Source organism: Pleurodeles waltl, chromosome 9, assembly GCF_031143425.1.
Source record: "Pleurodeles waltl isolate 20211129_DDA chromosome 9, aPleWal1.hap1.20221129, whole genome shotgun sequence".
NCBI classification, from domain to species: Eukaryota; Metazoa; Chordata; class Amphibia; order Caudata; family Salamandridae; genus Pleurodeles; species Pleurodeles waltl.
The window spans coordinates 866627880-866650742 of NC_090448.1; the positions used below are offsets into that span (position 1 = coordinate 866627880).

A 22863-nucleotide genomic window follows, 5' to 3' on the forward strand; every position below is an offset into this window, starting at 1 on the left:
ATTGTGTGTCTGATTTGTTGCACCAGTACTTGGTGGACTCTGATCTGACCTCTCCCCAAGAATTGGGAAAGAAGGCAGACAAATGGGTCAGAACAAGGGTGAACAGAAAAGTTCATACAGGGGGTGACAAAGATGGCAACAAAAAGAAGGATGGTAAGTCTTCTGACAAGGGTGGGGACAAATCTAAAAATGAGTCTTCATCAGGCCCACAAAAACACTCTGGTGGGGGTGGTGGGCCCAAATCCTCTTTTAATCAGAACAAGGAAAAGAAACCATGGTGCTATTTATGTAAAATAAAAGGCCATTGGACAACAGATCCCAGTTGTCCAAAGAAAGGCACCAAGCCTCCTACCACTACAACCCCTACTGCTACACCTAGTGTCCCTACTAATAGCAGTGGTGGTGGGAGTAAACCCACTAATAGCCAATCCAAGGGAGTAGCTGGGCTCACTATTGGTAACTTAGTTGGGGTTGGCCTTGTTAGGGAGGCCACAGAGGCTGTGTTAGTCTCTGAGGGGGCTATTGATTTAGCCACCTTAGTTGCTTGTCCCCTTAATATGGATAAGTACAAGCAGCTACCCCTAATAAATGGTGTTGAGGTTCAGGCCTACAGGGACACTGGTGCCAGTGTGACTATGGTCATAGAGAAACTGGTCCACCCTGAACAACACCTACTTGGTCACCAGTACCAAGTAACCGATGCTCACAACAACACACTTAGCCACCCCATGGCTTTTGTAAATCTCAACTGGGGGGGGGGTTACTGGTCCAAAGAAAGTTGTGGTAGCTTCAGATTTACCTGTAGACTGTCTATTAGGGAATGATTTGGAGACATCAGCTTGGTCAGATGTGGCGTTGGAGGCCCATGCAGCAATGCTGGGCATTCCAGGGCATATTTTTGCTTTGACAAGGGCTCAGGCCAAAAAGCAAAAAGGACAGGGAAGCTTGAATCCAGGAACAATGGACCAAATGCTCCCTAAAGCTAGGGCTAGTAGAAGCAAACCACTTCCTACTATCCCTCCCTCTACAGTGGATTCTACTTCTGAGGAAGAAGAATTCCCTCCCTGTGCAGAACCTACACCAGAGGAGCTGGAAGCAGACACTGCTGAGCTTTTGGGTGAAGGGGGGCCTGCCAGAGAGGAGCTGAATGTGGCACAGCAAACCTGTCCCACATTAGAGGGTCTCAGACAGCAAGCTGTCAAACAGGCTAATGGGGATGTCAGTGACTCTCACAGAGTTTACTGGGAGGACAACCTCTTGTACACTGAGCATAGGGATCCTAAACCTGGAGCTGCCAGGAGATTAGTGATTCCTCAGGAGTACAGAAAGTTCCTCCTAACACTGGCACATGACATTCCCTTAGCTGGGCATCTAGGACAAATGAAAACTTGGGACAGGCTTGTTCCCCTGTTTCATTGGCCTAGAATGTCTGAGGACACACAGGAATTTTGTAAGTCCTGTGAAACCTGTCAAGCCAGTGGCAAGACAGGTGGCACCCCAAAGGCACCCCTTATTCCACTGCCTGTGGTTGGGGTTCCCTTTGAAAGGGTAGGGGTTGACATAGTTGGCCCCCTTGACCCTCCTACTGCTTCAGGCAATAGGTTTATCTTGGTGGTAGTGGACCATGCCACAAGATATCCTGAAGCTATTCCTTTAAGGACCACTACAGCACCTGCAGTGGCAAAGGCCCTCCTGGGAATATTTTCCAAGGTGGGCTTCCCAAAGGAAGTGGTATCAGACAGGGGAAGCAATTTCATGTCTGCATACTTAAAGGCCATGTGGAAGGAGTGTGGTGTAACGTACAAGTTCACAACACCCTATTATCCACAAACAAATGGACTGGTGGAGAGATTTAATAAAACTCTCAAAGGCATGATTATGGGTCTCCCTGAAAAACTCCGCAGGAGATGGGATATCCTTCTACCATGCCTCCTTTTTGCCTACAGGGAGGTACCCCAGAAAGGAGTGGGCTTCAGCCCCTTTGAACTTCTTTTTGGACACCCTGTTAGGGGTCCACTCACACTTGTAAAGGAGGGTTGGGAACAACCTTTAAAAGCTCCTAAGCAGGATATTGTGGATTATGTACTTGGCCTCAGATCAAGGATGGCTGAGAACATGAAAAAGGCCAGTAAAAACCTTAAGGCCAGCCAAGAGCTCCAGAAGCAATGGCATGATCAGAAGGCTGTTTTGGTTCAGTACCAACCAGGGCAGAAAGTGTGGGTCTTGGAGCCTGTGGCCCCAAGAGCACTCCAAGATAAATGGAGTGGACCCCACACAATTGTTGAAAAAAAGGGAGAAGTCACCTATTTAGTTGACTTAGGCACTGCCAGGAGTCCCCTTAGGGTGCTCCATGTCAACCGCCTGAAACCCTACTATGACAGGGCTGATCTCACCCTGCTCATGGCAACTGATGAGGGACAGGAAGAAGACAGTGATCCTCTACCTAATCTCTTCTCTTCCACAGAACAAGATGCTCTGGTGGAAGGTGTAGTTTTGGCTGATTGTCTTACTGCTGAGCAGAAAGACAATTGCATAAATCTCCTAGATCAATTCTCTGAACTCTTCTCTACTGTGCCAGGTACCACTTCTTGGTGTGAGCACACTATAGATACTGGAGACAGCTTGCCTGTCAAAAGTAAGATCTATAGGCAGCCTGACCATGTCAGGGACTGCATAAAGCAAGAGGTCCAGAAAATGTTAGAACTAGGAGTAGTTGATCACTCTGACAGTCCATGGGCTTCTCCTGTGGTACTGGTACCAAAACCCCATTCCAAAGATGGAAAGAAGGAAATGCGGTTTTGTGTAGACTATAGAGGTCTCAACTTGGTAACCAAAACTGATGCTCACCCTATACCCAGGGCAGATGAGCTCATAGATACACTGGCATCTGCCAAGTATCTAAGCACTTTTGATTTGACTGCAGGGTATTGGCAGATCAAATTGTCAGAAGATGCTAAACCTAAGACTGCATTTTCTACCATTGGAGGACATTACCAGTTTACTGTAATGCCTTTTGGTTTGAAAAATGCACCTGCCACTTTTCAGAGGTTGGTGAACACAGTCCTGCAAGGGCTGGAAGCTTTCAGTGCAGCATATTTGGACGATATAGCTGTCTTTAGCTCCAGCTGGGATGATCACCTGGTCCACCTATGGAAAGTTTTGGAGGCCCTGCAAAAGGCAGGCCTCACTATCAAGGCTTCAAAGTGCCAGATAGGGCAGGGTAAGGTGGTTTATCTGGGACACCTTGTTGGTGGGGAACAGATTGCACCACTTCAGGGGAAAATCCAAACAATTATTGATTGGGTTCCCCCTACCACTCAGACTCAGGTGAGAGCCTTCCTAGGCCTCACTGGGTATTACAGGAGGTTCATTAAGAACTATGGCTCCATTGCAGCCCCTCTTAATGACCTCACATCCAAGAAAATGCCTAAAAAGGTATTATGGACAGCAAACTGTCAGAAAGCTTTTGAGGAGCTGAAGCAGGCCATGTGCTCTGCACCTGTCCTAAAAAGCCCTTGTTACTCTAAAAAATTCTATGTCCAAACTGATGCATCTGAATTAGGAGTAGGGGCAGTCCTATCACAACTTAATTCTGAGGGCCAGGATCAACCTGTTGCTTTTATTAGTAGGAGGTTGACCCCTAGAGAAAAGCGTTGGTCTGCCATTGAGAGGGAGGCCTTTGCTGTGGTCTGGGCTCTGAAGAAGTTGAGGCCATACCTGTTTGGCACTCACTTCATTGTTCAGACAGACCACAAACCTCTACTTTGGCTAAAACAAATGAAAGGTGAAAATCCTAAATTGTTGAGGTGGTCCATATCCCTACAGGGAATGGACTATACAGTGGAACATAGACCTGGGAGTAGCCACTCCAATGCAGATGGACTCTCCAGATATTTCCACTTAGACAATGAAGACTCATCAGGTCATGGCTAGTCTTATTGTCCTTCGTTTGGGGGGGGGGGGGGGGTTGTGTAGGAAAGTACCATCTTGCCTGGCATGTTACCCCCATTTTTCACTGTATATATGTTGTTTTAGTTGTATGTGTCACTGGGACCCTGGTAACCCAGGGCCCCAGTGCTCATAAGTGTGCCTGAATGTGTTACCTGTGTAGTGACTAACTGTCACACTGAGGCTCTGCTAATCAGAACCTCAGTGGTTATGCTCTCTCATTTCTTTCCAAATTGTCACTAACAGGCTAGTGACCATTTTATACCAATTTACATTGGCTTACTGGAACACCCTTATAATTCCCTAGTATATGGTACTGAGGTACCCAGGGTATTGGGGTTCCAGGAGATCCCTATGGGCTGCAGCATTTCTTTTGCCACCCATAGGGAGCTCTGACAATTCTTACACAGGCCTGCCACTGCAGCCTGAGTGAAATAACGTCCACGTTATTTCACAGCCATTTTACACTGCACTTAAGTAACTTATAAGTCAGCTATATGTCTAACCTTTACCTGGTAAAGGTTAGGTGCAAAGTTACTTAGTGTGAGGGCACCCTGGCACTAGTCAAGGTGCCCCCACATTGTTCAGAGCCAATTCCCTGAACTTTGTGAGTGCGGGGACACCATTACACGCGTGCACTACATATAGGTCACTACCTATATGTAGCTTCACAATGGTAACTCCGAATATGGCCATGTAACATGTCTATGATCATGGAATTGCCCCCTCTATGCCATCCTGGCATAGTTGGCACAATCCCATGATCCCAGTGGTCTGTAGCACAGACCCTGGTACTGCCAAACTGCCCTTCCTGGGGTTTCACTGCAGCTGCTGCTGCTGCCAACCCCTCAGACAGGCATCTGCCCTCCTGGGGTCCAGCCAGGCCTGGCCCAGGCTGGCAGAACAAAGAACTTCCTCTGAGAGAGGGTGTGACACCCTCTCCCTTTGGAAAATGGTGTGAAGGCAGGGGAGGAGTAGCCTCCCCCAGCCTCTGGAAATGCTTTGTTGGGCACAGAGGTGCCCAATTCTGCATAAGCCAGTCTACACCGGTTCAGGGGACTCCTTAGCCCTGCTCTGGCGCGAAACTGGACAAAGGAAAGGGGAGTGACCACTCCCCTGACCTGCACCTCCCCTGGGAGGTGTCCAGAGCTCCTCCAGTGTGCTCCAGACCTCTGCCATCTTGGAAACAGAGGTGCTGCTGGCACACTGGACTGCTATGAGTGGCCAGTGCCACCAGGTGACGTCAGAGACTCCTTCTGATAGGCTCCTTCAGGTGTTAGTAGCCTATCCTCTCTCCTAGGTAGCCAAACCCTCTTTTCTGGCTATTTAGGGTCTGTGTCTCTGGGGAAACTTGAGATAACGAATGCAAGAGCTCATCCGAGTTCCTCTGCATCTCTCTCTTCACCTTCTGATAAGGAATCGACTGCTGACCGCGCTGGAAGCCTGCAACACTGCAACAAAGTAGCAAAGTAGCAAAGACGACTACTGCAACTCTGTAACGCTGATCCTGCCGCCTTCTCGACTGTTTTCCTGCTTGTGCATGCTGTGGGGGTAGTCTGCCTCCTCTCTGCACCAGAAGCTCCGAAGAAATCTCCCGTGGGTCGACGGAATCTTCCCCCTGCAACCGCAGGCACCAAAAAGCTGCATTACCGGTCCCTTGGGTCTCCTCTCAGCACGACGAGCGAGGTCCCTCGAATCCAGCGACTCTGTCCAAGTGACCCCCACAGTCCAGTGACTCTTCAGTCCAAGTTTGGTGGAGGTAAGTCCTTGCCTCACCTCGCTGGGCTGCATTGCTGGGAACCGCGACTTTTGCAGCTACTCCGGCCCCTGTGCACTTCCGGCGGAAATCCTTTGTGCACAGCCAAGCCTGGGTCCACGGCACTCTAACCTGCATTGCACGACTTTCTAAGTTGGTCTCCGGCGACGTGGGACTCCTTTGTGCAACTTCGGCGAGCACCGTTTCACGCATCCTCGTAGTGCCTGTTTCTGGCACTTCTCCGGGTGCTACCTGCTTCAGAGAGGGCTCCTTGTCTTGCTCGACGTCCCCTCTCTCTGCTGGTCCAATTTGCGACCTCCTGGTCCCTCCTGGGCCGCAGCAGCGTCCAAAAACGCTAACCGCACGATTTGCGACTAGCAAGGCTTGTTGGCGTTCTTTTGGCGGGAACACTTCTGCACGACTCTCCACGGCGAGAGGGATCCGTCCACCAAAGGGGAAGTCTCTAGCCCTTTTCGTTCCTGCAGAAAACCGCAGCTTCTTCTGTCCAGTAGAAGCTTCTTTGCACCCGCAGCTGGCATTTCCTGGGCATCTGCCCATCTCCGACTTGCTCGTGACTTTTGGACTTGGTCCCCTTGTTCCACAGGTACCCTAGATTGGAAATCCACAGTTGTTGCATTGTTGGTTTGTGTCTTTCCTGCATTATTCCTCTAACACGACTTCTTTGTCCTTAGGGGAACTTTAGTGCACTTTGCACTCACTTTTCAGGGTCTTGGGGAGGGTGATTTTTCTAACTCTCACTATTTTCTAATAGTCCCAGCGACCCTCTACAAGGTCACATAGGTTTGGGGTCCATTCGTGGTTCGCATTCCACTTTTGGAGTATATGGTTTGTGTTGCCCCTATCCCTATGTTTCCCCATTGCATCCTATTGTAACTATACATTGGTTGCACTGTTTTCTAAGACTATACTGCATATTTTTGCTATTGTGTATATATATCTTGTGTATATTTCCTATCCTCTCACTGAGGGTACACTCTAAGATACTTTGGCATATTGTCATAAAAATAAAGTACCTTTATTTTTAGTATAACTGTGTATTGTGTTTTCTTATGATATTGTGCATATGACACTAAGTGGTACTGTAGTAGCTTCACACGTCTCCTAGTTTAGCCTAAGCTGCTCTGCTAAGCTACCATTATCTATCAGCCTAAGCTGCTAGACACCCTATACACTAATAAGGGATAACTGGGCCTGGTGCAAGGTGCAAGTACCCCTTGGTACTCACTACAAGCCAGTCCAGCATCCTACACTATCTCTCCTACTTTTCACAATGCGCAGTGTCTTCAGTAGAAGACTGGATAAGTGAGCTAACTCAAATAAAGCTGACGGTAAGAATGTAAGGTAAAAAATAAAAAATAAAGTACAGAAAAAATATTTCAAATCTCTAGAAAACTGTTGCAGGTTTGATGTTCTCAGCCATATGCCCCTTTGCGATGCACCACACAGCATTTTCTACCTCTGGCTATCACACTTGTGATAAAGCAAGCCGAGTGAAAACGCAGCAAAGCTTACCACTATGCTTGACTTTTTTTATTTTTATTTAGATATAAATATGATATGTTCATTATGTTTTACAATGCTGGATTTCGTGTTCTCATGTGTGAAACACAATTTCTAAAGTGTATTTTATATCAATAGTATTTCCACAAACTAAAGTAATGAATGATTTTCACCTATCTCAAAAAGCCTCATCTCACCTAAGGGTTTACTTAAAAAATGCTTCAAGTACTTTGTGTCTGTGGTTCGGTGGTCACCATTTGCCTTTAAAGACACTGGGCAACAAGCCTTTGCATTCTATCTGTGACTGTGGATATCATGCGTTTGGCAGCTTTCTCTTCTTTTGCAAGACACTCTGACCACAGAAGCTGCAGATTAAACATGTGTATCCTGTTTCAGCATTCACCCGAGTTTTGCAGTTGTGGGTGTCATGCAGAGAAGGATAAAAAAATTTTTTATTTCACTGGCAGAACTGCACAATTTAATACTAAAGTTTTTTGGAGAGTGCACATTCACATAAGGAATTTGTGTCAGTCTGCATGGGTGTGTGCAACTAAACTATTCACATCTATGTTTTTGCTGTACAAAATGTAAAGTTGGGTCTGACTGACGCTTTTGTTACCACATATGCAGATCTGTAGTCACACTACATTTAGTGACGGGTGTGAACAAAAGTATAACTGTAGTAAATTCCCTTCTACGTGTTTCTCTGGCACAGAGCTCGATCAGAGAAAGGCACAATGCAGACAGAGGGCACACCTACCTACCTGCATAGAAGGCCTTCCTAATCCCAGGTACACGCAAGGCAGGATCGTTGGTTTAAAGGATATAATTTTACCACTAAAAAGAGGGTAGAAATTATGTCATTTTCATTGTCTCTAATCCGAGTATGTGGACTATTTTCTAAAACATCCCATCTTCCTTCACCCATGTAGGAAATTTAAGATCATAAATATAGCAGCATGCACATTATTATTCACATAATTCCAAATCGAGAAACGCAGTTTAAGACTGGTGCTGCCACAATGACACCTTTTTCTGCGCTGAAATGTGTCCTGTATTTTAGTAAATCAGTTCCTGGGTGTCTACAGATGTAATATAGGGTTAAATGCATGCCTTATAAAACTACGAAGCAAACAAAGAAAGTAGATCAAGTCGTTTGCTGACGTGGTTGCCAATAAGAGAAGTTGAAACTTTTTATTCAGTAGTGTGAACAGGTTTAATAATGTGTGCTTTTATGTTAGTCGCACTTCATGTAGCACACTGTGTAAAGAGGTTTTATGTCAATGCAGGTACTACACATCATAGGTAGAGATTATGCTTCTTAATGGTGGTCGGTAGAGGAGTATATTGTGTAAAGCACTATGAGGTTTATTTTAGCACCTGACTTACTGCTTTCTGTCCATGGAGTTAGGAAGCGGGACTAGAAAACCTATCCATTAGAAGAAGAGCATTTCAATAAGGTAGAAATAGGCAACACAACACCATAGAGTGCTTAAGAGAGGGCAGTATCATTACTGTGTAACCAAAGAGTATTAGATGGAACCGCTGTGGAAACGAATGTAAAGTCTGAGGTGTGCCTAACTGTTGCTTCAAAATACTACTGAATATCTGAGAGTCTGATATTGTGACCTGAATTAACATGACCTTTATACTGGGTTTTTTAATTGTAAATGAATTATTTCCTGTAGTAGAAATATAAAAAAGGAATAAAAAAGGTAAAAAAATAATAAAAGCATGAAGTGCGTGTCTTAAACTACAACCATGCTCTAAAATCACTTATACTTACTCCGAGAGGCGGAAGCCCTTCGACAATCATTTGATTCCCTGAAAGCACATCAGAGACCGGTCTCTTCTTGGCAGAATCCTTCTTGACTCTGTACCTCCCAGACATTGTGAGGTCCGATTCCGATACGGATGGAGCCATCATGCCCTCTCCTCTCCTTTGAAAGTAGGTACCTGCCACTAAGTAAACTTGGCTACTGTCAACCACTGGTCTTGCCTCCATTTCGGAGTCTAGAGTTACAGGCATCTGTTCAAAGACTTGCAAGGGGCCACCTGTCATAGCAGAGGTGAAAGGATAAGGTGGTGCAGGTTCTTCGGGATAGCTCCCTTTGATTGCAGGAATCTGTGTTTCGTCATTGGTAAGAGATAACTGAGATGGCTGCACTTGGCTTTCCTCTTCAAGGTCTTCATCATCCTCACTGCTATGTATCAGCATAGTGGCATCTGAGAGAGATTTCTTGTGAGCATACTGTGCATTGCTCTGAACCTCATGAGATTCCTCCTTTGTCCTTTCCACAAATACACTAGGCTGTGAGCTGGCAGTCTTCACCCATGGTAGTCCCACATCAGCTGCAGAGGCTGACATAGTTCTCTCTTTTATCCGTATACCTTCAAAGTTGTGAGCTAAGCCAGCTATTTCTATGCTGTTCCTTTTCTGCAGTTGCAGCTGTCTGGCTGAAGTGAGGGGCTCGCTCACTTCCTGTAGGGAGTGTGCCACCGGCAAGCTGTCTTCCTGAAACGTCTGCACAGAATGATGAACTCGCCGGGTAATGAGATCTGGGTTGCTGCTGCTAATGTAAAGATGGCGAGAAAGATCAGGTGTGCTGTTGGCTGGCCTTGGGTAAGGATATGGGGGAGGAGGACGATACACTTGGGTCTTCATGATGTTCTGAGCAGGGTAGTCCTGGGCTTGATGTTGGACATTGGTCAGCTCAGGAACGCTGACTGCTCCAACCACCAGACGCCTTTCTGTGGGATGGGGATATGGAGTCTGGCTGTGAAAGCTATAATTCAGGTTGAATGGATAGTGATTCGCTTGGGTTGTAGTAAATGGTGCATGCTCCCGGATTTCAGGCTGGCTGTACACCAGTGCATCAGGCCTGCTGTAGGCATACGAACTGCCAATGTTCAGATTCCTCATTGAGTGACTCTGCCGTTCTGTGTGCATTATACCTCGGTTCAGCTGCCTCATCACAGTCTCATAATCTGGGGTGGGTCGATAAGATGGTGGTATCAGAGCACTATGGCGATGTGTGGGTACATAGTCTGGTCTCATAACATCACTTCCGGTTATGCTCGGATTAGATGACATGGGGGAGGGTTGGATATATTGCTGAGGGTTATTTAAAGAGTTGGTGCTGTGAGCACTGTAGACACTGCCGTTGCGGATTCTCCCATTGTAGTCATGAGGTGCTCTATCCAGACTCGTCTGAGAGTGACAGTAGTAGCCATTTTGATTGCTCACAAAAAGATTGTCTGAAAAAGCAAATAACAAAACAGTTACAATCTATCTGAAGTACAAGTGCAGTACTTTTAAGTGATTACTAGACAGAAGCTAGAAGAAGAAAGATCATGCCTGTAGTCCAACAGTTATTCAATCAGACTTTAAGTACATTCAAAAAAGAAAAAAACAAGCAACCGAGTGCTTTCTATATATGTTCCCAGGATCTCTCAGGATCCATCAGGACTGACCCAACCCAGCTCCAATTATGGAAACAGTTGAACACGCTCCTTTTTAAAAAGTACACCACACAGAAGAGCTAACTTTCCACTCACTTGACTGTATCCTTGCCTTTTAACTTGTACAGTGTTCCACTGCTTGTGGCTAGGTTTGCAATATACAAATACACACATAAATAGATACATACATGAATAATCACTGCATCACCAGGGGTTCTGTTTCAGCAACGTAGGTCTGCCAGGCTAGATAACAGCCTTTTTCTCTTTAATCACCTCTCACTGGGGCACACTTGCAATTGTCATTAATTATCTTTCCCTCCTGCTTTAAGCCTTTGAGGTCACACACAGATCAGCTCCGCATTTCCAGAAGGCAGCATGACACATTGATAAATACTACCTATTTTGGCCTTGGATATCTATTTTTGAAATATTATGCTGTAGCTAAAATTTTCAGCCCTGGGAGTTTGCGCTCATATAGGGTACAAACAACAATAACAAAAACATTTTTAAAACAATCTGAGCTTGTGTGACTGATGCAGCATGCACTGCACTTGTGCATCCACAAGTACTGCAGATGGGGGCAGGAGGAGGGGGTGAAGAGCCGTGTGTAATTTGCGCTCTAGCCTGGGTTGAGACGAAGTTTGGTTGGAATAGCATGATGTCTGCAGTAAATTCTGAGAAAAAAAAAAAATCAGCCAGGCTTTCAATGACCTTTCAAGTCCTCTCCGAAAACCCACTTCCACATCCTGGTTCTGTAAAGGCTTCAAGAAAGTTTCTATTGTACTCCAAACTATAAGAACTTACATTGATCAGTACATATGAGAACACATTAGAAAATTATGCTTTAATTCTGTTTTGTATTCCATTCTATAGACTACACATACTCCTGCCTAGAACTGAATGAAATATATCTCCTTTTTATAGATGAACATTTGCAGAGTGCAGCCTTCACTGCGAAGGGTAGTGAGACAAGCTAAGTAAGTGATTGCTTACAAATAATTACGGGAGATCAAAACATGAACAGAAAAAAACATATATACACAGCAAGAAATAAAACACGAATTGGCAAAGCAATACATAGGTTTTATATTTTCAGTTACATTTTTCAGAAGGCAAAATGGTTTGCCAAACATCTAACAGTATATCATGAAAAATAAATACTTCTTTGAGGGAAGCTAAAGCCGTCTCTTTGTATTTTTTAAGCAACTGCTACAAACAGGTTATAAAAAAAATCAACAAAAAAAAAATCAAGCTGCAGCTAGACCTAAACATGACCAGCACAAATGAATCCAGCAATTGCTGTGCTGCATGGGTCACCTTATGAATAACATCCTGTCCAACTATTAAACGTTTAGTACAAAGATTATGTTCCTCGTTGCTCACAGAGCCTGAAATAAAAATGTCCTGAATCTAAACTTGCAAAGCAATCATCTATCACCAAGAAATATAAGACACAGCTGCAGTTCCTAAACCTAAGCATCAGTAACATGGGATTTATATATGATCTTTTTAACTTGTGAACCGGCCATTATGCTAAATGTGCATTGCTGTATCCAGTGGTTTATCTTTATAAGGGCAAAATGTAAGTTGATCCAAGCAAGTCCCAGGCAGTACTCAAAGGCAAAGTCCTAACCTTAACCCTAGAAAGAAAATTCCTTGGGAACATGTTCTTCATCAAAAGCATGCAGTTTTCCATCCCAGTTGAATATGTGATAGGTGGCTATGCTTTTACATGAGGGTAGCTCAGCTCTGCTCTTGGTGTGGGCTTAAAAAGAGAGAAAATGTATAGGTATGTCAGCAGCACAAATTGTTTCCGGATTCAAGTACAATTTAGATTGCCTTAATTCTTGATATGATATACTCATAAGTTTGACCCATGGAGGATCACGCCAAACAAGAATAAGATTGTTTTATTCTACCATGCATACTCAATTCAGTCAGGAACTCAAGGATGCCTTGCGTGTACCGTCATATAGAGAACAGAAGGATAATTCTTAGTCTATAATATATGTTGAGAAGGACTGAGGAATTCGCAGCAATGTTGTTGTAAAATAATTTTCCTTTTCTTGCATTAGGTTGATATTGTTTTTAAAAAAAAACATTTTATTTGGTTTTCAACAGGTGCATAGCATATCCGAATATGCATTACATATTAGTATATCTTCAAAGCACCAGAAAAAAGGAAATATAACAAACAATCCTCTCCCTCCCAAACCATCCCCAGACACATGAGCCCACTGGTACTTCGAGCAATCCCCAATTCCATTCCTCCTCTGCCCACAGTATATTCCGGAAGCCATTCAGCATTCGATAACATATGGCCCTCCTACTGGTCCATGAGTCAATACTCAACAAGCGGCTATACATCTAAGGAGTAGTATGTCATCCAGTCTCCCCACACCTTCTTGAACTTCCATGGGCAGCCTCTATTTATATAGGTCACCTTGTCTCTCATCATGAATTCATCCATTCCTCTCCTCCCCACCTCCACAGAGGGACATGTCTCGGAGCCCCAGAGGCAGGCAATATCTCTCTTTGTCACCATCAGTCCAAGTCCACAGAGCAAAAGCTTCCTTCGCGGCCAATCAATATCGTTGGGTATTCCCATTAGAATACATTTGGGGTCAAGGGGTATCTGGGCTGATACCACCCCTCCCATCTCTCCTACTATCTTATTCCAGTACTCCTGGATCACTGGGCACTCCCAAAGTTTGTGTAGAAAGGTTCCAATGTTCCCTCAGCATCTAAGACAATTTGGATGCTGCACCCTTCCCATCATATGTAAACGTTGTCTATCATAATATACTCTGTGGAGGATTTTGAATTGAATTAGCCTGAGTCTTGACCGGATAGCCACCTCTCTTGGAAACATCAGCGCTGCCTTCCAGTTTATATCCTCCGATTCCCCCAGCTCAGCCTCCCACCACCTCTGCAGTTTCAGAAGTGAGTTTGGCATGTTAATATTGATAGTCTTATATGTCAGGCACGTTGCTTTAGTGACCAACCTTTCATCAATAATCTACCTTGTAATGGGGCATAGTCCGGTATTCCCTCTCTCGGGAGACTCCCCCTATCCTCCAAGCATGTCGCAAGCGTGCGTAATGGAAAAATGGTGTCTTGCTAAGCTCATACTCAGCCCAGAGGGCTGCAAAAGGCATGATATCACCCTCCTCCAGCACATTTCCCACCTTTGAGATACCAATCCAGTCCCAACTCTTAAAACTTGTCAGCTTCCTAATTTCTGACAGCCAGTCTCCCTCCCAGAGGAGGGTCTCCCTGGTGGGGCGGCAGTGCCATCCCATTAGCTTGGTGGCCCTAGTTAATGCCCTGAGGGCCACTCGGGTGGCCGGCAAGAGATGTCTACTCCCTCCTCCCCCATATAAGTAGTGTTTACAAGATTTCCTTTCCCACTGCAATCTCTCCAAGCAGAAGGTAGGATGATCTCTGGGTAAAAATAGCCAATCATTTACGTTAACCAAGTGCGCTTCCCAGTAATACGCCTCCAAATCTGGGAGAGACAATCCCCCTGCATAGTGGTTGCGCTGTAGCGTCTTGAGGGCTATTCTCAGGTGTTTCCCTTCCCACAAAAAGAGCCGCACATCTCGGTCTATGGTCGCGAAAAGTCCCGGTTGGATCTGGTAATAAGTGTTTTGCATAGCATAGAGGATCCTCGGAAGAGGGATCATCTTAACCATGGCCACCCGCCCCATCAACGTGAGAGGAAGAGTTCTGCACCTCTCCAGGTCATCCCAGCATTCTCTCATTATCCTCCCCAAATTACTAACATGACAAAGTTCTGCACTGTGTGTCATATAAATACCAAGATATCTGAATCCTTCAGTAGAGCTTTGCAGGTGTACTGGGAGGGAAGGAAGCACTACGTCCCCCTGCGGGGCATATTGTATTAATTTATCCTAATTAGTTCGATACCCCGAATGCTTCCCATATTCTTCAAACCGATGAAAGAGTATTGGTAGGGATATCTCTGGGTGCGCAACATATAAAAGTAAGTTGTCTGCATAAAAAGAAATGCATTCTTCTTCCTCCTCCTCCTCCCTCAGCCTGAAGCCATGGAGTCCAGAACATGCACGGACCCTACAAGCCAAGGACATCCCTGTCTAGTACCCCGGGTGATGGGGAATTCAGAAGAAAGGATCCCATTCACTCTTACTGCCGCTACTGGGTTACAGTAGAGCAGCCTCACCCATTCCCTGTATCGAGGGCCAAATCCGAATCACTCTAATGTGGCTTCCAGAAAAGGCCAATGCACCGCATAAAATGCTTTCTCTGCATCAAGGGCTAAAAACCGGTGTGGATCTGGGCGGTCCAGTATGATATTCAGCCAGTTATGCGCTCGCCTCAGATTGTGTCTTGTAGAGTGTTCCGGCATAAAGCCAGATTGATCCATATGAACTAGGGGGGAAATAGCACCATGAAGGCCGGTTGCTAACATTGTGGCCAAGACGTTGACCTCCACATTAAGGAGGGAGATCGGTCTGTAGGATGCACACAACCACTTGGGTCTCCCTTCCTTGTGTATCCCAACTATTTCAGCCCTTCCTAAATCCGGGGGGAGAGTTCCTTGTCTTCATGCCTCCAGAAACATATTTAAAAGATGGGGAGCTAGGATATCGCGTAAGCTCTTGAATATCTCAGCCGGGAACCCATTAGGGCTCGGGACTTTGCCCGGTTGGAGCCGTGTCAAAGCAGCTGTGAGCTTCTCTAGGGTGAGATCTCCTTCTAGTTCTGCCTGGGTCTCTGCATCCAAGACAGGAACTACTATATTTTTTAAATATTCAGCAAGTCGATCAACGTCTTCCAGTGGCCTTGCCCTATAGAAGTCACTATAGTAGTAGGCAAAGGTCTCCACAAAGTACTTATCAGAGGACACCCTAACCCCCTCCTGGGTCTCCACCTCCTGTATCCACCTCACTTCCATCTTCTTTCTCCCAAGCCAAGCCAGGAGTTTCCCAGCCTTGTCCCCTGCCTCATAAAGCCTATAGTGGATGGCCCACAACTGACTTTTAGCCTCTCTCTGTGCAGTTTCTCGGTATTCAGCTCTTGCCAATTCCAGCTGGCAGAGTGCAGAAAGAGGCGGCGTCTGTCCTAGGGACTCCTCAAGTACCAGTAGCTGGTGCTCCAGCTTACTTAGGGTTTCTGTCTCTCTCTTTCACTTCTGGGCTACTAAATTCTGAGCACAATCAAGAAGCACCATCTTGTATGCCTCCTACAGCACCACTGCAGACCCGACTGGCTCCACATTGTCTCTAACATATAGCTCAGTGTCTATCCGAGGCCAACGTGCCACTTCAAAATCTTGTAGGTTCCAGGTGCCCAACCTCCACCTTCTGTCCCTCCCAATTCGACTTCCTAGACGCACTATCAGAGGGGAGAGGTCCAACAAAGCTCTCGCTAAGTAATCCGCCTGTTGTATAGTGCCCACCTCTCCAGCTGGGGTAAACATATAATCCAAACTAGAAAACACCTTATGGGCCCCAGAAAAATAGGAATACTTTCTGTCTACGGGATGGGCTCTTCTCCAGAGATCCAAGAACCCCAGTGGTGTAGCAAATTCATAGAGTGGGGCATGAAGGTTTCGGCGTCCCGGATCTATCAATATCCGCCACCATCACATCAAGGAAATCCCCTCCCCAAACATGAAGCGGGGAATGTACCCCAAGGAAGAACTTCGCCAGTGTCTCCAACAGGGGAGCCTGGAGCCTAGGCAGGGCATTTGCGCTCATCAACAAAACCTCTCTCTGCCCCCAGAACCCTTTCAATCCCACATATCTGCCCTCCGGGTCTAACCATTGATGGGTGATGCAGAGGGGGGGGGAACCTACAAAGCAAAATCGCTACCCCTCTAGATCCAGATGTATATCCCGCGTGAGCCAGTGTGACATAAGGCCATCTGCCCAAAAAGGTACACTTTGTGCCCTTAAGGTGTGTCTTCTGAAGGAGTACGACATCCGGTCGCAGCCTCTTTATATATTGGGACACTAAACCACGCTTAACCTTATCTCCCAGTCCATTCACATTCCAAGAGAGGACGGTAAGGCCCTGTGCGTCCCCCAAAGGAGTCCTCATCTCAACACTCATGGGGGCCATTTGGAGCTACAGGCAATAATAGAACAGTTCCTCATCATCCGGGAGCCCCCAGAAACATAAAGGGGATGCTCGAGAACCAACTTCACAATTATTAGACCGATCAACTGTATGTGTCTGTGGGTTAACTTTGCAAACCTCAAACAAGAAGAAGAACAAAACCCCCTGAATAAAGCCCCATCCCACCCCCCCTCCCGCCGGCCCCTGTGAGTAATAACTCCCATACACCAACGCAACAGGAGTCAAGAGGTCTGTAGCCCCCCTCTCCCCTCAGCTGTCCAAATGAAAATCTAGTTTAAGGGGGGGGGGTCACCCGCTACAGAGAGCGGAGACCCTTCAGGTCAGCACACAACGCACCTAAACTTTGTTGCCCCCAAGAGAGACCCCAATATCCATGTGTGAGTTCTCAATCAATGGAGGGGGGGCGAGAGAAGCTGTTCCGCACTCCTCTGGCCTCTACTCACAATGTTGCCTCTCCGGTCTCGTTGGCCCCCAGGGCCTCTTTATCAGTTCCCAATCTATTAATGGCCTCTAACAACGGATGAGGAGACTCCCCGTCTACTCCCAAATGGATCTCAGGTGTGAGGGAGTCAATGTCTTCCCTCCTGTCTCTCTTCGGGATATTCATGCTGCGATTCCCTTCAGAATCAGATAAATCTGCGTCCCCCCCGTGTTCTGCCGGGGCAACCGCCACAGCGTGTCTCTTCCACCTGTCTGTCTTCGCTGTCCCCTATGTCAAGGGAGAGACCACTCTTTTGGCCTCGCTCCCTCTTCTTCCTTGGGCCCGTCCCTCTGCTCCCCCTCCCGGGGAGCTGAGGGCATTCCTCTAACCACACCCAGGCCTCCTCCGGGGATTGAAAAAAGAATGCTTTCCCCTGAAACAGGACCTTCAGCTTGGCCAGAAAGACAAGTATGTACTGCAGCTGAAGACTGCGAAGCGTGGCTTTGACAGAGTCAAAAGTGTGACATTGTTTCTGAACTTCTCTGGTATCGTCTGGAAAAATCTGGGTCCTAGAGTTTTCATACCAGACTTCCCCCATTCTACGTACCTCCGTTAAGATCATGTCTCAGACCTGATAATTTAGAATGCGGGCAATCACTGGTCTGAGTGGGTGGGGTCCTGGAGGGGGCTTCCCTCCAACGATCTATGTGCCCGCTCAATTACAAAACATGTGGAAAACTTTTCAGGCGGGAGGACTCTCTGGAGCCATGTATCCAGAAACCGGTTCATATCTGTCCTTTCGAGCCCCTCCGTAAAGCCTACAAATCGTAGGTTGTTTCTCCGAGCCCGGTTTTCCGTGTCTTCCAGTCACCATACAATATCTTTATTAAGGACTCTGTTCTCTGATATCTCCTTTCGCAGGTATCTGACGGTGTCTTCCAGATCCAAGATTCTTGTCTCCGCTGTCGTAACTCGTTCTACTACATTCCGCAGATCCTGCCACAGAAGAGAGACCTCTGAACGTACCTCTCCTATTCGCCCCTCCAGGGTCTCCCTGGAGGCCTGTATCGCGGAGAGAAGCACAGCATTATTTGGGGCCGCAGGAGGGTCAGAGGCCGGTAGCGGGGGCGTTCGGATAGCGATCCATTTTGCCCTGTTGAGGCGGCTTGGGCTCCTTGTCTCTCGCCATCTGAAGATTCAGACAGTCTTTCCAACCCTGACTGTCCACCGCCTCCCAAACAATGTGCTTTGGTCATTGAAAGGCAGCAGAGTGGGGGAGGGGAGAGGGGGCGTCATCCAAAGCCCATCTGGCCCGCTCATGGCGTACTTTTTCCCCCCGGCACCTCAAGTCTGCAGGTCTTTTCACAGGGACCTCCCCGGCCTTCCTCCTCTGTCTGGGGTGATCCCGCCACTCCATCAACCCCTTCAGCCTTGCCTCCCCCTCCGGCGCGATCCCACCGGCGAATCGGGGTCTCACCTTCTGTGCTTCACGCCTTTCTCATGTGGAGCCAGGTGATCTCCAGACCAGCTCCAGCGATCGCCCCGTCACCCCAACCGACAAGCGGGGCAAGGGGGGGGATGTGGAGGGGTGGGTTCACTGGCCCTCTGATCCCGGGCCCCCACCCGCTCCCCTCAATCTGCAGTGTCCTGGTTGATTGGCCCTTCTTGGGGTCGGATCACGTCACTAGCTCTCCCCAGTTCCCTCGGGGCTAAATTCTCCAGGCGTGATCCCACGGCAGGCCTACCTTTGGGCGGGGCGCGGGCCATCTTTGCCGCCGTCATGTCCCTCCTGAACGCCAGCTGCCAAGGTGTCACAGGCCGGGAAGCCGTGCGGGTCTCGCGGCCGCCCAGGAGCGCTCCATTCTCTGAACAGCTGCTTCTCTTGCTGCGATCAGCCGCTCCCCCTTGTGCAAGCACTCTGGAGTTTCTCCCTCGGGCCCGGGCTCAAACCGGAGAGTTAAGGATACGTGTTCAGGATTTTAGGCGGAGGCCGTATGGAGCTCTTTCAGTGAGCGTTAGTCCCCTGCACCATCTTGGCTCCACCCGTAGGTTGATATTGTTGTGCCACAAAAAAAATACTACCAAAGGACCTGAATTAGAGTTTGGCAGACTAGAAGTCCATCCAGTCCACCTAATTAGAAGTGCATAGGATAGAACTGCACTTGAAATGAGTCAGAGGGGATCTCTGCCATGTTTGTGATGGGAGTAGCCCACCTGCCAAACTCTAAATCAAGTCTAAAGGCCACCAAGTAAGGTCTATAAACTCTTAACATCTCCTATATTTATTTCTCAAGAGCATTCATATTTAATATATTGATGGGGTTGCACTTGTTTACATCAAACATATATACGTTACAGCAACTATTTATTCATAAAGATTCCATACAATCAACACAAAACAACAATATTTGAAAACATTTCTGCAAATATACATGGCTAAGACCATATAATACATGGGATTCTGTAATTCCTGTATAAACGTAAGTTTATAATTTCATTATAATCGGTGATTTGTCATGTAACAAGTCGCTGATTATAAAGAAAAGACGCCAGAACTCAACTATTATAAGGTATTACAATCAAGTTCTGACGTCACAATGCCTGCTAAAAAACAGGGGGAACCCTATACCCCTAACCTGCCCAGGGTAAATACAACATCACAAAAGAGAAAATGACAGGTAGGGACAAATTAAATCCTAAGTTATACGAACAGTCATTAATTCTGTTACTCCTGAGTTTATTTCTTTCTCCTATTTATTGCAAAAAAGATTTTGTAGTAAAAAAGGATCTATGGTTGTATAATACAAAACTTAATACACATTACATAAATAAATAGACCGTTACTCACAATACTCACAAATAAACCACAGTGAAAAAAACAACCAAAAGTGGTGCCCTACATACTTGAATAGTGGTCACTATTGCGTAACTCCACATGTGAGCCACTTCTATTAACTAAGGCAATGGGCTTTTCATGCACTTAACTATCAACGTCTTGTGTATTTCTTTCACACAAGCGTGATATAGTGCATTTTAAGTCTTTACAATATAGTCCATTATTTGGCAAGCCCAATGCACTTGCAATGAAACGAAGTCAACGCGTTTCGGCCTACTGATTTAGGGCCTCATCAGGACTGGAGACGGGCAATAATAATTTTGTAGGAGAACAAACGGAGGAAACAAATCTCTTTTACTGTCTCTCGTCCTCAAGCGGTGGGCCAAGCTGCTATTGCTTGTTTTAACCGAAGTAGACCAGCGAGGCTCATATCAGCCATCGGGTACGGCGTATCCTGGTGTCACTTTCTTTTTCGGCAAGACTGCCTCGGAACGCGTCTTCCGTGTGTAGGTCGTTGCTTTGGCGACGTCTCTTAGCAACTCTTAGAGACTGCTACACAGGGTTTGAAATGACTGAATTTCAGTCATATACACTTTAGGTTGCAGAAAACCCTTTTCAATCTGGAAGATCTTCTTAGGGTCAATGTTAATGACTTCAATTTGTGATAATATTGAGGTCAAAGGAGAGCCAAAGGCTGAAGGTCTTGCAGTACAAGCTCAAGCTGCACCATCCTCATTTCATAGTGCATCTTAGGCGTGGCTCATGCTGACATCAGCTCGAAGTCTGTACAAAAATACCATCATTTTACATGATCACCAACATTTATATTAACTGATGCTGCTGGCTTTATGATTGTGTGCATTGGGACTCTGCTAAGCAGGCCTCAAGTGCATGTGCTCCGACCCCAAAAACATTCGGAACTGGCTATACTCCTCATTAACATACTCATCGTACCTATAAGGTCCTAGTATATGGTGCAAAGTGTACCCACGGCCTGTAACTTAAATGTCACTAATGGACTGCAGCACCCATTGTGCCACTCACTACAGTGACATGTGAATGTTTGCGTATAATTGCAGCCTTTCTGTGCTGTTTTTAATACTGCAAATTCGACTTCTGACAGACCTAAATGCACCATTTAACCCCTTGGGTGCCCTGGATGTAACGGTTACATCCTGGGCACCACCACTCGGGTGCCCAGGACGTAACCTTACATCCTGCACCAGGCCCTCAGGTGAAGCATTAGTACTCCCCGCCCCCCACAGGATCTCTCCCTCAGCCCAGGGCTAGAAGGGAAAAATTGCTTCCCCTTCCACCCCCACCCCTTCCCCCAGTGATGTCTGATGACGTCAGCGCGCAATGACTTTATTAGAGGTCACCTCCCATTGCGCTAAATCAGAGAAGAAACAGATTTGTTTGTCCTCATTACAGGGGTAGGGGAGGTCAGAGGCGAGATCATGTCTCTCTGAGCATTCCTTCAGCACGATCGCATAGTTGGAGTGGTGAGGGCTGCACTTTTTTGGACTTTGGGATGCTGCCATCTAGAAAAATCTACGAGACCTAGACACATCTGAAAACTAAACATCTGGTTAAGTCCAGGGTGGTGTGCTTCACATGCACCCCACACCATTTTCTTACTGACATTGCCCTGCAAACCTCCAGCTTTGCTTGAAATCACACACGTTTCCCATATTTTTTTGATGGAATCTTCCGGAATCTGAAGGAATCCACAAAATTCCTACCACCCAGCATTATCGCATTCATACCGATAAAAATTCTGCCCTACTTGTCAGCCTAAAAGCCTTTTTTTTTCTATCCACCCTTTTGGACCCGTTTTGGTTCCCCCTCATTTTCAACATGTTTTTGGCTCTTCCCTGTCACAGGCACTTGGCCCACCTACAGAAGTGAGGGATCATTTTTAACGGGGAACGTTGGGTGGTAGGAAATTTGCACCAGTGTGGTGATCCCACACAGAAATGTGGGAAAATGTGTTTTTTTTTTTAGCTAAATTTGAGGTTTGCTGAGGATTCTGGGTAAGAAAACACTGGGGCATCCACGCAAGTCACACCTCCCAGGACTCCCTCGGGTGTCTAGTTTTCAGAAATGTTTGGGTTTGGTAGATTTCCCTAGATGGCTGCTGAGACCGGGACCAAAAACGCAGGTGTGCCCACCAGCCCCAGCCCCACCCCTCCTTGCAAAAACAGGTAGTTTTGTATTTGATCATTTTGGTGTGTCCACATAGTGTTTTGGGGCATTTCCTGCAGTTGGTGCTAGGCCTACGCACACAAGTGACATACCATTTTTATCGTGAGACCTGGGGGAACGCTGGGTAGAAGGAAGGTTGTGGCTCCCCTCAGATTCCAGAACTTTGCAGCACCAAAATTTGAGGAAAAGTGGGGTTTTGTGCCACATTTTGAGGTTTGCAAAGGATTCTGGTTAACAGAACCTGGTGAGAGCCCCACAAGTTACTCCATTCGGAATTACCTTAGGTGTCTGAAAAATGTACAGGTTTGCTAGGTTTCTCTAGGTGGCGGCTGAGCGAGAGGCCAAAATCCACAGCTAGGCACTTTGCAAAAAACTGGTCAGTTTTCTTTGGGAAAATGTGATGTGTCCACGTTGTGTTTTGGGGCATTTCCTGTAGTGGGCACTAGGCCTACCCACACAAGTGAGGCACCATTGTTATCAGGAGACTTTGGGGAATGCTGTGCAAATGATTCTGGGCAACAGAACCTGGTGAAAGCCCACAAGTACCCCACCCTGGATGCCTCTAGGTGTGTAGTTTTAAAAAATGCA

General features: G+C 46.6%; 1 protein-coding gene across 2 annotated transcripts in view; it reads right to left on the reverse strand.

The window, feature by feature from the left end:
• PTPN21 (protein tyrosine phosphatase non-receptor type 21) overlaps window positions 1–22863 on the reverse strand; it is a 351990-nt gene that overhangs the window by 132996 nt on the left and 196131 nt on the right. For both annotated transcript variants that reach the window (XM_069208139.1, XM_069208138.1), the window contains one exon: window positions 9012–10483. In XM_069208139.1, the coding sequence (XP_069064240.1) occupies window positions 9012–10483 (1472 nt within the window). The remainder of the gene's footprint in view (window positions 1–9011; window positions 10484–22863) is intronic.